Source organism: Lissotriton helveticus, chromosome 8 (assembly GCF_964261635.1).
Source record: "Lissotriton helveticus chromosome 8, aLisHel1.1, whole genome shotgun sequence".
Taxonomy (NCBI): domain Eukaryota; kingdom Metazoa; phylum Chordata; class Amphibia; order Caudata; family Salamandridae; genus Lissotriton; species Lissotriton helveticus.
Window position 1 is genome coordinate 1,190,671,565 of NC_136069.1, and position 17,430 is coordinate 1,190,688,994.

Below are 17,430 nucleotides of genomic sequence, written 5' to 3' on the forward strand. Positions count from 1 at the left end.
GATGATTTGGGTTCGCAGGAATCTAAATGGTGTAACAGATTGGGCACACGGGCTGTACCCTTTCTAGAATCCATTTCTACAGCGCATAAAATTATTCTGTCTGCCAATTTATATTCACAACATTATAAAACTTTATTTAATCTTTATCATACGCCATTCAAAATGATGAAATGGGGTAGTGCTAATAATGGGAAATGTTATAGATGCCAATTAGATCAAGCAGATATTGTACATTTATTCTCAGATTGTTTAGTGTTAAAACCCTTTTTCATATCTATAGAACAATTTCTAGCTTATATCACCAAATGTGATGTCATCATTTCTAGAGAGATGATCATTTTTGGTTTATCTAATGATAATAATTTATTTTTAGGATATCAAAATAATAGATATGTGATATTTATGGCGATGGCGGTTGCGCGCCTATGTATATCATCAATGTGGCTGAAGCCAGAAGCTCCTATATACGAAATGTGGCGCGCAAAGTTTTATAATGTTTTTTATTTAGAACACAATCTCTATCGGATTGGATCTGTTAGCAAAATGCAAAAAGGGTATAAAATTTGGCAGGCAATGATTGATCATTTGGACCCATGATAAAAATGATTGTTTTTTTTTTTTTTATACAATACCCTGTGGTCTGCTTGTTACATATATTTGATTATGACTGTGTAATTGTCATATACATGTGCTTGTTTTATGTGGCTTTGAACTGAATCAATAAAAAAAACAACAAAAAAACCAGAGTTCTCAGGAACTATTACGTTCGCCTATTATTGGAGCATTAATTTAGAAGAGGAGTAACTTCACCTTTACCCAATATGCTACGGCGTACAACAAAGAGACTGCAGTTGTTTAAAATAAGGAGTACCAGTTGGAGCACATATGGTAGGACATCTCGAAAAGCCACAATAAAGGTATCTGTTAAATGAAATTCTTATAAAAGGCACATATATGGGACCTAATTCTACAATATAATCATTGGTCTCTAAAATCCAGCATTCCACCAGCCTCGGGTATTATAAAATCTTTTTCAGCAACGTTTCCAGATCTATTTAAGAACACGGACATGTGGGGAGTAAAAGGTAATATTTCCATTAAAGGAGACATTCAGAGTGTGGTGGGAATACTTATGTGGTAGTGCCACACCTGGAATACCAATACCCAAGTTACTGGTAATTTAAGGATGTTTAAATACAGATGATTGTCTGTCCCGAAAGGTGCCCTCAGAAATAGCATATTACCTAAGGAATCATTATTTTTATACAATGCTTACAGCCAATATCAAAACTGCCTTAATTCACAAAATGACAAAGCCTGTGGTGCTGATGAATGGATATGATCTAAGTGCTTGAACACACCTGTGTGAGTCTTAGAAAAAAAATTCAATCCACGACTAAGAGGTACGTGAAATGATTTTCTGGTTAAAAAAATGATAGAAAAGGTTTTTTGTTTTTAATTCTACATTGATACACTCAATAACAGACTGTTGTAATCTCTGCATTACACTTTGTGTTCAAAATCATGACTCCACAATGAAAATGGCTCCAGCCCCACTGGGGTTACGATAAACTGAATATGCTACAAGAAGCAGGAACACGTACTGTTTCTGACATCCTTTTCCGTCAAATGAAATTCACTTGGCACAAAGGATGTTCAGAAACAAATATTGTTGCTACAGGTAAGAGTTACTATTTCTAGGGCACCGAACCACCCTGACACTGAACTGTCTGACAAGATGGAATGAACTTATTCACCAAGAGGCAAGTAGTCCAAAACACTTATTTTTTTAACACAGCAGTAAATCATTCACAGATCTCCTTTGGGAATATCATAAAATCAGGTTTTTATATATCTAATACAAAACAACATGGACTTGAAATGATAATTATGATACATGTGTTAAAATACGTACATACATAACCTGGAATATAATGCAGCCACTGTGACATTCTACATAAACCAAACAAATGAGAGTACAAATTCAAAACAAAAGAGAAAACAATGCAAAAAAGCATATGCATGAAGAAGCCAGGATTCACTGACACCCACCATAATACTGAACGCTCAAATGCTATGTAAGGGTGTAATATGTATAAGCATGTTGTCCTTTTTATAATATTAAGTTTGATGTGCTATTACATCACATTTTCTTCCTTTTGATACACTTCAAGGCACAAGGATCTGCATAATTTGTACAAAGGTATAAGAATTCTCCCACTAGACGAGGACAAACATGTTAATTAAATACAATTTGAAATTCAATTTTACTATGTTTGCCGCCTTTTCCTACATATTAAGTATTATACTTCCAAGCACTATAGGCATAATTTGAAAAGACAAAGTGAGATACTGTTTACTTAAATCAGTTATATAAATGTTGCTGCTGATAGGATAATTGATGACAAAGTAAAAATATAAATGCACAGGTTTCTGGGGAAGTAGGATAGGAAAACAGGTTTTCAAAGTGTCGCAAATTGAAGCTGCAAAGATAGAATGTCACAGAAATAAGTTTTCTGTTCGGACCGTAAGTGGAGGTCACCGCTTCACCACATAGAGCACCATTTTGAATAGGGTCAGTAGCGTTGTTCGCATTTCAATCAAACAACACTCTTCCAGCATAGAGGCGAGAGCAGAAGCACTATTTATTTCCTCCCCAATGTGTCGGACAGCTTCTTGAGTCGCTTCTTCAACTCCAACGGGAACTTTTCATAACACTTCTTGCACACTGGCTTCATATCAAACTCCACAAATTTGTTCCTAAATACAAGAAAGATTTATTTGAAAATGTTCTTATGGCTTATTGTTTTGCTTTGAGGTTCATCGATTAACAGGTCCAAGTAGCACCCTCATATAGGCCATTTAAATGGGCAAGGAAATGGGAGCATGCAGAGGGAAGTTACAGGCAAGGCAATGGGTTTACCATCAAGACTCAAACAGTTGAAAACCCGGTGCAACTCGGACACAGTCTATTTAGAGAAATGGCCTCTCACTCACTTAAATTAAGTGAGACATCCTTGAAACATGCCTGCCCATATCAACATTATAAATAACTGCACAGGTGACCACTCAGGTGCCTTATCATAAGAGCAGATCTGTGTAGATCCGAGGCATGTTTTTGGCAACTGCAAAATATCAAAAACATGCAACATTGTGAAGAGAGACCCATGGTGTCGCCAATCTAGCCTGAACCATAAAAATGGATTACAATGTGCATCCACTTCATTATCAAACAAACCAGCGGGCCATCAGGAAGGCATGTCCCAAAAAGCACCATAACGCTCTACTAATATTTGTCCAGAGCTAAGTGCAATGCTGAAATTGCAGAATGGTTTTATCCTCTGCGCTCCCCAGTTTTAACTCTGTTCTGGAGTATTGTGTCAAATTTGTCGTCTCATTTGCAGAAAGCTGTTTTAAATAAGTGTTGGCTCATGCGTGCAGTCACATTTAGACTTTAATTTGATTCTAAGGTGTGGTTGCCTAGACTCTAATAACCTATTGCGCTTGGGCCGATCTTGGCAACATTACATAGGGCGACAAGCATAGGCTTTCTTCATGCTGAAGAAGAACTGACTTCAACTACCGAGTAGGTTGAGTAAAATTGAAATACTAATTTGATTCAAGGTGGTAAAAATAACAGTCTGTTGAAAGGTGCTCGGTAAACAGAACATCATAGTGGGAGACTACAAAGAATTCTGGCCCTTTACAAACACAAAGCAAGGAGGTACTACGGCTAATCTGATGACATGCAATTTGGCAGAGGACCTAGTTTTAACTTTTAGAGAACTCTACTACAGTTTCTATGTATCCGTTGATGTACATTAGTAATTTAACAGCTTGCTATTTCCACCACAGCCATATTGAGTGCAGCCCTCTAGGCACCAGATCTATGTGCTAACTAATTGGGAGAACAGCAAGAAACACCTGATGCTTTGATGAGAAGGATCATCCTTCCAGCTATGGTTATAAACATAATTTTGATTCATTCGGCAACAAAAACGTAGCGAGTCTTTGCTATCACATCTTCTGGAAAGCAACGCTGTCTCCAGAATTTACCCAAACAAGGTTGTTGGCAGTGTAGAAGCAGTACCATACAAGTAAAACGTGAGTAAGTTATGTGTGACTTTTCGACTGTCAAAAACAAAGCCATGGTGAAAACTAAAAATATAATATGATCTAAAATACTTTTTAATGCACCTCTGTCAAATTGTAGCTGGCACTGGTAGAGAAGAGTGCAACACAAGCGATACCTCCACGGCCTATCAGAGTTAATTCTACCTTTTGATGGGGTTACTCCTACATACTAGTATGTGAAGAACTTGGCAAATTAGAACTTGTGTTAAACTTCTTTTTTATTTCACTAAAGGAAAAATCAGGAGTAAGATTATGTAGATTATAAACTGTTGCCATAAACCACCATGCAGCTCTCCAACCATCGGCAGGATGGAATACACTAAGGGGTGTTTGAACAGTTTATTTAAAGAGTGAAATGCTATTAGGGCCGAGTCCGAGTATTCAAAATTACAGTATAGAAAAGATAACTGAAGTGTATACCCAACCATAGCACGCAACCACAAACTAAAACATGGAAATCATTTATATGTTCCATGTGAATTTGAGCGTTCCATAGTTTCAAAACTTTGCTTTCATTCGAAGAATACCATACACGTGTAAGTATTTGATGGGGTTACTTAACTACAAACACCTTTATAATAGGTATAAGATATGATTATCAACAAGAATACCAACGTAAGAAATGTTAATGGAAAAGAAAAAATGTGTCAGGCGATGAAAAGTCATCAGTGGTTGAAAGTCAAAACTAAGATCCCTTTTGTTGGACGGAGGTATCACATCAAAGGTATGTGTGATTTTGTAGGTGTTTTTAAAAAACAAAACTCTATTCTTAAGTAAACAATCATCTAAATGTGGCAACTTATATATGTTGCAAAACTGACATTTCCAAAACGCCAATAGCATGTGGTGTTTGAGCCGTAGGTTAAAAATTTAAACAAATCCTAAATTCATTATTATAAAAAATTAGTAGCCATTGCTAGTTGTACAAATGACTTCTTCTGAAAGTTTATGTGCATGACTTACTTGTGTTAGCAAAAGTTTCCTTCCCAATTTAAAATGCAAATACTGCACACTTAAAACGGATGCACTTTTCAACCTCTGACTGTTATGACACATGCAAAAAAACCAAATGCAGGTCCTGAAACAACTAACCAAAAGTGAAGATGTGAGAAATGGTGACCAAAAGAGGAAGAAAAGTTTACAAACAGAGTGGCTTTTTCTTTTTCTGCTTGTCCTTATCCTTCGCTTCACGCTCACGTTTGGCAAGCCGGCGCTTAAACTCCTCAGGCATGTTCTCATAACAATGTTTGCAGACAGGTTTTAGGTCAATCTCAACAAATTTATCCCTTTAGATAGGATAGGAGAGACAGAGGAAAGAATAGCAAAGAGTTAAAGAGTCACAGGAATAGCAGTTATGGACAGAGAAGAAACACTTCCTTGTTATGGTAACCTACAGTAATACTCATGATCATGTTCTAGTGAAACATGGAAATCCCTCATTATAGAGTTATGATCCTACAATGATCGACTAAGATCCTGGAAACGTTTTTTTTTTTTTACAACAAATTTTATTGAGATTTTGCAACCAACAGGGTGAACCCCCCACAAGCAATATTCATACAATTCATAGATAATAGGTACATAATCTGCTGGTGTGGGTAGCAGTTGAGGATCTGTACAACTTTCGAGCCAACAACCTCCCCCCTCCCGCCTCCCCCTCCCTTGCACCGCACTTCCCACATGAAACACTATGTATGCTTATAAATGTACAGGCATAGCTCCATGCTGGTCAATCCGCGAATTAGATTGGAGAGTCATTAATGATGAGTCGGTCGATAGGGTCTGGATTTACTGACGATGGAAAGGTCAATGCCCCGATATTCGGCCCACTTGGTCCAGATCTTCCCATGCTTTTGCGGGCAACCCCGAGCCTGAAACACCGCCACTTCGGCTCACATACAATTATCTAATGCGGATTTCCATGCCGCCACCCCGGGGGGAGGAGGACTTCCACTGCTGAGCTATGTCTCGCTTGGCTAATGTAAGTCCTAGAAATAGTAAATGTCTTTTATATATGTTCCCCCCATTATCTTCTGTACTGTGGAGAAGGGTTAATCGAGGATCTGCTGGGAGGTCCCAGCCTAGCACTCGCTCCAGACAGGACAGTACCCTCGACCAAAAATCTTGTATTGCAGTACAGCGCCAGAGCGTGTGTAGAAAGGATCCGACTTGCATCTGAGGCAGGTGGGGATGAAATGTCCCCCATCTTCCAGAGACGGAAGCGGGTATAGTATACAAGATGGAGATATTTGAACTGGATCAATCTATAACTAGAGGACACCGCTGAGCCCCTGGGGCTGGCGAGGGCCTCAGTCCAGTCTTCGTTCGAGAGGGTCGGTATATCTGCCTCCCACGCTGCCCTCGTCCGGTGCAAGTTTGTCTAGGAATGAGTGTTCAGTATCTGGTAAAGATGGCGGATTTTGTGTCCTCCCAGATCCCTCATCAGTAGTCTACCCTCCAGTGGGTGAAATTCTGGTAGTGTCTTAAGGTTCTTAATCAGTGGAGACAGAGCGTGCGGAGCTGAAGATATTTATGGAATTGGGACTTGTGTAGGTCAAACTCCTCCTGCAGCCTTTGGAAGGATTGAAGTGTGGGTCGGCGCATCACATCACCCAGCGTAGAGATCCCTATAGTATCCTAACTACAGAATCCGGACAAAGCCGAGACCGGTCGGAGGCATGTGCCCCGCCATAGGGGAGTCTCGCACGTGAGCATACCCCACCAACCCATTGACTTAGAGACGCATCTCCATATCTGGATTACCATTCTGGAAACTATTTAATGCACATTATCCTTCCACTAAACCACTGATCACTGCTTTCTTCAGCAACATCTATTCGGTCAGGTTTGACCTACAACATCGACAAACACCAGCTGACATGTTTTTCCTTATCTGAACCTCTTAAGGCAGCTCCTTGATCAAGTCTCATTTAGTCACAAGAGTACAACGAAAAGTGTGGTAACTGGTGCATATGCTACCAACTGAAACATGGTGAAGTGGCCTTTCAGTGGACATTGGCATTTTAAAGTAACATCAAAACAAACAAGATAATAGCAGCTCTTAAGAAAGGTTCCTTGAAAACCTTCATCCATGAACCAACAAATTTAGAATGTTTAACCCTTAACAATATGTTGTACCTAAGTGCTGTGATTTTGACTTTCAAGGGATCGATCACTGTAAGGGAAGTCACTGGTTAAGTGTACACATAAGCAGGATAGGTAAGGGGGGCAAAAAACAGTTGTATTGAAAAAGAACTCAGTTGAACAAGAGCATACTTACTTGAGTGTTAGCTTAGTGTTGCAAGTGGAGCAGGCAAAACAGTTCACACACCAAGCCTTGTTCAATGCAGACACAACTAAGAGGATAAAAAAAGAACTTTCATGAAGTCAAATATTTTGTACAGCCAAAATAATTAATATAAAATGTTAAAGCTTGCCCCACATGGAGAAGTACCCGTGAAGAGGAAAAAACAGAGGCATGTGACGTCTGATACGTTTACATTCCAGTTTGTCAGGACCAGCTTTTAGAGCAACTCTTTTGCTACTGAAGCAAATTGGACAGGGTAGGATCTTTTGCAGGACTCTCCATGCACTCAATAGTTACTGGCATCAGAATGTGACAATCTGAGCCTTTTACAACTGATATCCTCAGGCTTAACATTAAGTTGAAAACTGAGCAAAAAGTATCCCTCCTTAGGACCTGACCCCCACCCAGAGTATTGAAGTTGAGCAGTCCATGTGCTACTCAAGAATGTGGTGAGAGAGTAAAGATCCAGAACTAAAGTAATAATTCGATAGAAGTTCCGTCCAACCAGTGCTCAGTCTTTAAAAAAGAGTTCGTATACTCAGGGTTTACTACCAATTAGCCGTCCGCTTAAAATGAAAAGTAAAAGATTCTGGGTACAGAAATATAGAAAAATATTATGCATTACAATGCTAATAATACATTGTAAAGATGGCCGCAGCAACATACATGAAGGATGGGATAACAGCTTGCTGCATGCCTTCCAGCCATGGTGTTTTGCGGGTGTCACGAGAGCAGTGCTGAAGACAAGCTCAGCGACTAGCACAAGAAAGGGGTTAGAGTGTCCCCCGCAAGTTAATAGTGATTGTTTTATGAGCAGGGACTGTGAAAGACATGTAAGGGATGTTCTAGGTGGGTTTGGATGTCAGCCAGATATGGCGGGCAGGTCCACCTGCAAAAGGAGAAAATGGGTGGATGCCATGGTAGGTGTAGCGAAGGATGGGAAGGTGAAGACACGGGGCAGGGGGCGGGGTTTCCCCTCGTGAAAGATGAGTGACCTTCTACATTAAAGGAGCTGGGGTAGGGTTGAGTTGGGGTACTTGTCTAACCAAGAAAGAAAATTAAATGTGGGTCAGAGTGGAAGCATGCAACTAAAAGGGGAGCTGCAGGAAACAAGCGGTTGAAGAGCTCCCCTGAAGAACAGGGAAAAAAGCACAAACAAAAAGGGATAAAACATACCATTTTAAATTCAATATTTTTGAAACTCTTATGTAATAATGAACCTCACAATATTATCACCCCGAAAGTTTCGACTCGACTTTAACGTAGACACCATTTTGAAAGTCCACTATTTTTTGGCAAACATTTGGGATGTAGCCTAGGCTGCTACTGTGGAATACCATCTAATTCAAATGGCACCCTTACTACAAAAAAAATCTTAAACAGTTTCATCAGTTGTTCCCAGTGGGTTCTGGTTCACCCTGCATCTTTGGGGAGGCCAACAAAACAGGTGCTTTCTGTTTATCTAAAGTATACAAAAAAGTGATGGATAGAATGTTTGAATCTCAGCCACTGGTAATCACTCGGCCACATCCCGGCCCATCGTTGTTTTACACACCATGCCACCTCAGTATGGACCCAGCCACATGCAAATCCGCCTTCAACTTGCGCCAATGGGAACAAGTCCAGCTGGAATTGCCAGGCAAGGTCCCCTCTGTACATGTGGCACATACGCTCCTCCAACATCCTCTACACACATCAGAAATACACATACAACACAACATCCATGTCCCACATAGACAGATGGGTGAAAGACCCGATTGTGGGTACTGACAAATTTAAAATTGTGAGAAATGTCAGTAAGTGATTTCCCTGCAAAGACAGGTAAAAAGGCATGGCTTACCACTATCATTCCATTGCTACCACCACTGTCAGTCCTCTACAGCGTGGAGATCTATCTGACAGAAGTAAAACTTAGCAAGGATGGTACACCTGGTGTACCTCTCCAGACCAAGGAGGCCTGCTCTGGGTTTCAATCTAGGTCACAGGAAAGGTCTCTGGTGCACACATATTGTTGGTGTGTTCACAAGATGACTACATGTGCTGTGACGGAGGCCAAAAATCTTTGAAACTGAGGCAGAGGAGCATGCTCTCCAGAGCCATGCCCAGGACCTTTTCTCCATCCAAACAGACCGTCACCAGGCTCTTCAAACTGCAGTTCTCAAAAAGAGTCCCACTCTCAAAACACTCATAGAAAGTGAAAAGTCTTAAATCTACAATTGTTTGTAGTGTTCCAAAATGCATGAATAGGAAAGCACACAGTTTCCTTCTTATTGCCTTTCTGCAGGTGGTGCTATTTCAATCATACCTTTCGGTGGGAGCGTAGCTTCTTCTAAGAACAGTGGTAGATGGCCTTTGTTTTGTACCACTATGGGGGACGGTTTGTTGGGATTGTGCGAAATTCCATGTAGATCCCCTCCTGGGTATTGACTACATCCTATTTTATAACGATTACCTGAGTTCATTGTTTATGTACTTACATCAGTCTTCCTTGAAAGGTGTTGTGTGATCAAAGAGAACATGTGCTGAGTCACTGATTGTTTGCCCATGCCCGTCTTCCCTGAGGGCCTCTGGCTCATGATCATGTTCTGCCACAAAAAATACCACTGTTGTACTTCTGAGGTGAGCTCGCCTGCTGCTGAGGAATTGTCGGTTATGACTGGTGTCTTTGGAAATGTTGCTTACGGCTTGAACTTGCTTGCGTGTCTGGGCTCAGACAGAAAGGGCAATACTGATAAACTGCCCCCTGTGATTTTTATCATCAGTGCCATTGTTTTTTTCTGCAGTTTTGTCTACTTTGGGTACAAATAGATGTTCCTCTCAAAAGGCAGACTATGAGATGTGGTTTTAACAAAACCCTGATATAAGCAACCATGCTCTGTAATAATAGGATAGTCTTTCTGGCCTACAAGCCATGTTTGCTGCATCTAATGCACAGTGCATACTTGCACTGAAACTTGTCTGCTCGTCCTGCACAATCACCAGGGCTCATTTAAGTTGTGCTTTCAGTAGATTTTTAAATAGCTCTTCTATTTCAGATCACTGAGTTATAACTGCTCAGTAACACAAGGGAACTTGCATCAAGCTTATATTAGTGTTTGCAACTCTGGTGTCAACTGCGTCTTTAACTTTGAGTCTTTATAAGCACAATTTTCACCATAGGAAGAAAAAGGTGTTTCTTTCCTTAAGGGACAAAATCACTAAAAGTACGTTTTCCTTCTCTTCAACCTGCATCAAGACGTAATGGTGTAATGATGCTCCGTGAATTGTTGCGTAATAAGAGCTTTCTCCATCTGGTGGGTATACCCTTCGGTATGACAAGAACTATGAGCTCTGGAGGGATGGGATCCTTAAAAGTCTGCCTTATTGTGTCCTGTGCTTGGATCATTGCGTATCTAGAGCTGTATGATATCTAACTGAGGATCAGCAGTATGTGTATCCTCATGTGTTTGACATTGTTCTGGTTTAGTATCAAATCTTTTCAGGCTTTGTGTCTTCGAGACCTGAGTCTTCCTTTCAGGGTCGAAGTTTTTTATTTTTAGCACCTGAAGTGTGCTTGTGAGGGTGAATTGTCTCAATCTTAATGAATGATCTTTTTGGAGTGGATATTTCTCAGGGATGGTGTTCACTATTCGAGGACATCCCTTTTCTTGGGAGTCAAGACTCCTGTTGTGGCCGACCTTCCGAAGAATGGTCCCCGTTGTCCTTGTTCAACCAAGTGGAGTGTATCCTACCCTCTGTAGGTGAGGCATCTGTCCTCAGTGGTATAGGTTTGTGAGGGGATTTTGGAAAGTAATGCTCTCTGGAGTTTCAGCCCTTTTCACACGCAAGGGATCGTCATCACTCCGCAATGTGCCATCATTGATGCCAGATGGTTTAATGACCCCCATGACTTCCCCATATTAGAAGTCTTTATACTGTTCTTCTGAAGCAGTCCTGGTTTTCCATTACAGTGTAGTTCGTCTACCGTCTATTACACTACTGGTGAATGGTCGTGTTACAGTGAAACGCTTCACGTTCCTAAAAATGCCTCTCTTTGCTACCTAAGTAGCAGACTCTGCGAAGGTCGCCTAATGAAAATTAGGCATTACAACAGAGCCAAAAATTAAAAGGAGTATTTTTCTCGAATTCCCGTTAAATGAGTCAGTCTCAAATAACCTGCCTTCTCGCCCTTAGATGATACGTTGATGCTAGAATTTAGGAGATTGTCATGATTTGCAGTGAGGAATCCTCTGCTGTGGAAATATTCCTTGGTGTGCCGTCCTCTACTGGCTACTTGAAAACAGGCCAAAGGTGAAAGAAACCAATATAATCTGTGCCTTGGTGCACTATGGCCTTCAGAGATGTGTTTACGAGTCAATTTGTGCATCACACTAAAAACTGATAGCAGAGCTTTGATGAAAAACAACCATCCGTAATATTACAAACCTGAAACTATATGGCAATAAGAATGCACAGCATGTCATTTATAACACATGCTGCAAACACATTTCAATCCAGCTTTTTCACCCCTTGATCGGGAATACATTCTTATCAAACAAATGCCTCTGTACTTCATCTGCGAATAAAGATATCTGAATAATATGCCTCTGAAATAATGACAATTTATTTTACTTCCTCCCACTCACTCCAGAACTTAACTATGCAGTTGACCCCCAGACATCTAAAAGGATGGGTGCAACTGGTTCCACCCAGGGCTGGCCTCATGCCCCCTGCCTTGGCTGTTGGATTCCCCTCTTCAGACTCCTTAACAGATCAGTTACCTCTGTCTAGCCTTCCCAAACAACCGTACTGTCATCCTCCACCCACTTTATCAACCTCCTGCTTTGAGTGGCTGGCTGCACCAAGCCTTTTAAGTTGCTGTCATCTTACCCAGAATTCCACGTGATTGGGTCTTTGCTACTCATTTCCTGTCTGGGTGATCGTAATAAATCCCCCCCAGCATTTTGAGTCTCTCTTAAACCCCATTTATGATGAACTCCCTCCAAATATTCATGTGCCAAGGTTCTATCCTCAAAGACTAGCAGATTCCTAAATGTAGCTGGTTCTCTTGCAGGCATTTAATGTTCCTTGAACATTCACAGATATTCACATGTTTCTCATATTTCTATACCTGGCTTTGCAAAAGCTGTAATCTCCCCTCTGTCAGAATTCCAATGCACCTGGCTTGCCCTCACCGGAGTGTACCATACGAGCGTCCTCCTCCAAATACCATGAATGGGCTGCGTAAGCAAAACTCCAAGTGTAGCTGTACCCCAAACAAAAAGGCTCCAATTAATTCTAGCCTTCTCCATTTCTCTATGTTGCCCATTTCCACTTACCCACTTGCCCATAGCTACCACAGTGTGACTGGCACTGTGTTTAAACTCTCCAGGTTCCATGTGTGGTAGTTTCCCTTTCCAAGTGTGAGCGGTCCCTCGGCCACAACCAACGTGAGAAGCCAGGATAAGGATAAGGAATGCAGGGGGGAGCAGTATGTCATTACAGAAGAGAAAGAGGGAGGATGGACCAGTGAACGTAACATGCAAGCTTTATGGATCACTCTCCTTGCCTATGTTAGCTACAGAATCCGCAGTGGATTTGGCGGGCTTTCCGAAGTTTAGCTTCTCCACTGATTTTGGACCCTAAAAATTCTCCGGAAAGTGCTTCATCCAGTCCCTTTTTCAGTGCTGCAGATCTATAGTCCAGGCTTTAATTTCTGCTAGCCTTGACGAAGGAAATGCCACTTACTTGGTTGTTAAGAAGTATTCTATTAGTCAATTCAGTAGCATGACTTATCATGGGACTTCCCAAAAGTGAACAGATATAAGGTAATTTAAAGACATTACACTGGCTTAAAACTCGAAAGACGACTATTTTTTTACTCCTCTGAGTCTATCATGCAAATGGACCGAGAGCAGCAGAATAAGTTGTTTGCGTGAATTGTGACTCCCTCCCGCTGTCCTGACACAGCAGCAGAGACCCTGCAGACGTGCATACATAAGTGAATTCTGTCATGGACATCATTCAAGAACTAAGAGCAATCATTGCGCTTGGCTACCACTACAAATTCCTTTCCTGTGGGTTCTAGAGCCACACATATGAAGTTTACTAGGATACGACAAAATAACAGATACATCCCACACCTTGGATATCGTTCCATGCACTCATAAGTTAGTGAAGGATGTGACGGCTCCCTGAAGAAGGCATTCCCTGCCTAAACGCGCATCTACATACCGCCAGCCTTTGTTACCATCTTAGCCATTCACACTGTGAACTTCCTTATTATTATGTCTTGGTTTGATTAGTTAATGGAATGCACATCTAAATATACAGAAAAAAGAAGGGAAAAATGTCTATAAATGTATAACTGAATGTGCATCATTCTTTGTATTTATTGCAATATAGGAGGACATTGTAGAAAATGATTGTGTTTTGTATGTAGAAAACGTATCCTCTTTTTATGTGATAATTTACAATAATTAAAAATAATTTGATATCAACATAAGTAGTCATGCGTGCTCTTTTGAGTTGATATGTTGGTAGTTAATTGATTGCTATATATATACTAGGCCTGTACATGAATGTACATTTTCACTTGCCTAGGTTTTTTTCTCAATAACTAGTACTTTCCCTGCGGCTGGCAAGTTTATCTTGTATGCAGGGGCTCCATTTTCCCAAACTAATTAGTCTTCCCAAAAGTGAACAGATGTAAGGTAATTTAAGGACATTACACTGGCTACAAATTCGCAAGAAGACTATTATTTTACTCATCTGTGTCTATCATACAGCTGTTTCAGGTTGTCTCAAGTTACTTCTATCAATAAGCACCACATAAGCTACAGAGAACAGCATAAGTACATTTTCTAACCCTATCTAGGGTCCACAGGATTAGACTAGATTGTAATTCCTTTTTCCGACCAAACTGCACAAATATGGAATTCTCTTCACCTCGAAGGACAAGGAGTAGTTTCTGTCCTGTAACTCCAGTTCTGTAGTAGGGGTATCTCTGTTATAGTCATAATCTAGTGAATAGTCCCGCCCATGTGCGTGGACCCCGGAGCAATCAAAAATAATCTCTTACAGTGTCAAAAAATGCAGAAATGCATAGACACTTAAGAGAGAATTTAAAGACAGATAATGCAGCCAAAAAGGCTACACTGTCCAGTACTTCAACTAGAAATTCCACCACAAAATCCACAAAACAGCAAAGCCTGTACAGATTTCCCTTGCTTAACAGCAAAATCCCTCAGGAATGATAGAGAGAAGAACCTGGACAGACAAGCCCCATAGGCTGCCATTATGTGGCTTAAATAGGATACTGTGCCTTTAAGGAACCTTCCAGAACCTTCTCCCAGTATCCCAGAATGCATAGCAGGTCCAACTTAGTTTCAGTTCTTTTTGAAGGCGTAAACAACGCCAGACCTGTAGCATTATGTACCTGAACAAATCTCCACCGGGGAGGCGGGAGGGCGCTTATGACTATAACAGAGATACCCCTACTACAGAACTGGAGTTACAGGACAGAAACTACTCCTTCTGTAGTAGGGGATCTCTGTATATAGTCATAATCTAGTGAATAGAATGGCAAGCCCATCCCCACATCAAGCGGCGGTGGAGAATATGAAAATCACGCCACTATTGTGCGAACAAATTCCGCAGCGAAGCCTGCCCAACCTGAGCGTCTGCCCTGGCATCAGTGTCCAGGCAGTAATGCTTAGCAAAGGTATGGACCGACTTCCAAGTGGCCGCCTTGCAGATCTCTGCAAAGGGAACATTACGAAGCATAGCTGTCGTGGCAGCTTTGCCTCTGGTGGAATGAGCCTTAGGCTTACCCCCTAAGGTCTTATTAGCTTTGCAGTAACACAATTGTATGCAGGACACAATCCACCTCCAGATGGACTGTTTAGAGGTAGCAAGACCTGTCCTGACTGAGCCATAATTAATGAACAATTGGTCTGACCTACGAATATCTTTAGTCTTATCAAGATAAAACTTCAGCACCCTCCTCACATCCAGGGAATGTAAAGACCTTTCCGCTGGAGATGACGGATTCTGAAAGAACGTAGGCAAAGTGATAGTCTGATTGATATGAAAATCAGAAACAACCTTGGGAAGAAACTTAGGGTGAGTACGCATAACAACCTTAGCAGCATGAAACACAGTATAAGGTTCTTGGCAACACAACGCCTGAATCTCACTCACCCTGCGGGCCGATGTAATGGCCACGAGGAACGCCGCCTTCCAGGACAGGTGCTGCAACGAAGCCTTATGAATGCGTTCAAAAGGCTCCTTCATCAATCTGGACAGCACCACATTCAAGTCCCACGAAGGCGAAGGAAGCCTGACAGGAGGGAACACTTTCTTCAAGCCTTCCAAAAAATCTTTGATCACAGGGATCTGGAAGAAGGAAGTCTGTGAAGGGCCTTTTCTGTAGGCAGTCAAAGCAGCCAGATGAACCTTAATGGAATGGACATTAAGGCCCGACTGCGCCAGATGCAGCAGATACGGAAGGATGACATCTTCCTTGCATGTCGTAGGGTCATAGTTCTTAGACTTGCACCAGATGCAAAACCTCTTCCACTTGTAAGCATAAGAAGTCCTAGTGGAAGGTCGCTTAGCCTCCTTCAGTATGTCCATACAATCCTCTGGGAGATTCAGATGGCCATATTGCACTATTTCAGGAGCCATGCCGCCAAACTCAAAGACGAGAGGTTGGGGTGTACCATCCGCCCCCCGAACTTCGTGAGAAGGTCCGGCCTGCACGGCAGCTTCATGTGAGGAAGGAGAGAGCGGTGAAGCAGGTCCGTGAACCACCACTGTCTGGGCCATTCCGGGGCAATCAGGATCATCCGCGCCCTGGACTGGGACAGCTTGATGAGAACCGCCGGAATCAGGGGAATTGGTGGAAAAGCGTACAGAAAGCTGTTCGACCAGTTGATCCATAACGCGTTCCCCAGCGTCCACGGCTGGTAGTACCTGGAGGCGAAGCCTCGGCATTTGCTGTTTTCGGCGGTGGCGAACAGATCCACGTCTGGAGTTCCCCACCTTGCGAAGACTTCTCCTAGTACTTCGTCGTTTAAGACCCATTCGTGGTTTTCTTGAATGAGTCTGCTCAGTTCGTCTGCCTGAACATTCTGCACACCTGGCAGATGGGTGGCCGTTATGGACAGTCCTCGAGCCAGAAGCCTGTGCCAGATCGCCTGCGCCTCCTGCGACAGAGTGCGCGATCTCGAGCCCCCCTGCTTGTTGAGGTAATACATCGTTGTCGTGTTGTCCGTCTGAACAAGCAGAGAGTTGGTCTGAAAGGACGGGTGAAAAGCCTTAAGTGCCAAGTGCACAGCCCTGAGTTCCAGGAAATTGATGTGGTACGTGGCCTCCATCTGGGACCACGTCCCTTGAATTTGTAGGTCTCCGGAGTGCGCTCCCCAGCCCTGGAGAGAAGCATCCGTCACGATAGTCTGTGTGGGAATATCCTTGTGGAAGGGAACCCCTCTGAGGAGATTCTCCTTCGAGCACCACCACTTCAGAGACTGAAGAGCATGCAGAGACAGTCGTATCTTGTCGTCCCAAGATCCTCTCCTCTGGTCCCATTGATCCTCCAAGCACTCCTGCAGCGGTCTCATGTGCAGCCGCGCATGTGGCGTCAGGAAGATACACGAGGCCATCGATCCCAGCAGAGAAGACACCGTCCTCACTGTCGTGGACGGAGTAGACATGAGAGCCTGAGCCTTCCGAAGAAGTGATAAACGTCGCTCTTCCGAAGGAGACACGCTTGCCGACAGTGTATTGATGGAGGCTCCCAAGTACTGGATGCACTGGACCGGAATCGGGACCGACTTGGACATGTTGATGTGCAACCCCAGCTTGTTCAAGAGAACGCACGTCTTCTGGAAGTGTGCTTGAGCTTCCGAGAAGGAGGAGGCCTTGATCAACCAATCGTCCAGGTACGGGTAGACAAACACCTTGTTCTTCCGCAGGTGTGCTGCTACCACTGCCATACATTTCGAGAA

The 17,430-nt window shown here is 42.4% G+C and overlaps 1 protein-coding gene across 9 annotated transcripts in view; it reads right to left on the minus strand.

Moving 5' to 3' along the window:
* Nucleotides 1-1,829: 1,829 nt before the first annotated feature.
* LIMS1 (LIM zinc finger domain containing 1) overlaps nt 1,830-17,430 on the minus strand; it is a 367,628-nt gene continuing 352,027 nt past the window's right edge. For 4 of the 9 annotated variants that reach the window (XM_078658137.1, XM_078658138.1, XM_078658134.1 and 1 more), the window contains exons 9-11: nt 7,415-7,490; nt 5,227-5,420; nt 1,830-2,760 (exon numbers count right to left, since the gene is read on the minus strand). In XM_078658137.1, coding sequence (XP_078514263.1) covers nt 5,273-5,420; nt 7,415-7,490 — 224 coding nt within the window. In that variant the 3' untranslated portion in view covers nt 1,830-2,760; nt 5,227-5,272. Of the gene's footprint in view, nt 2,761-5,225; nt 5,421-7,414; nt 7,491-17,430 lie in introns of those variants that run through there. The other 5 variants (XM_078658139.1, XM_078658135.1, XM_078658133.1 and 2 more) reach the window with 3 other exon arrangements.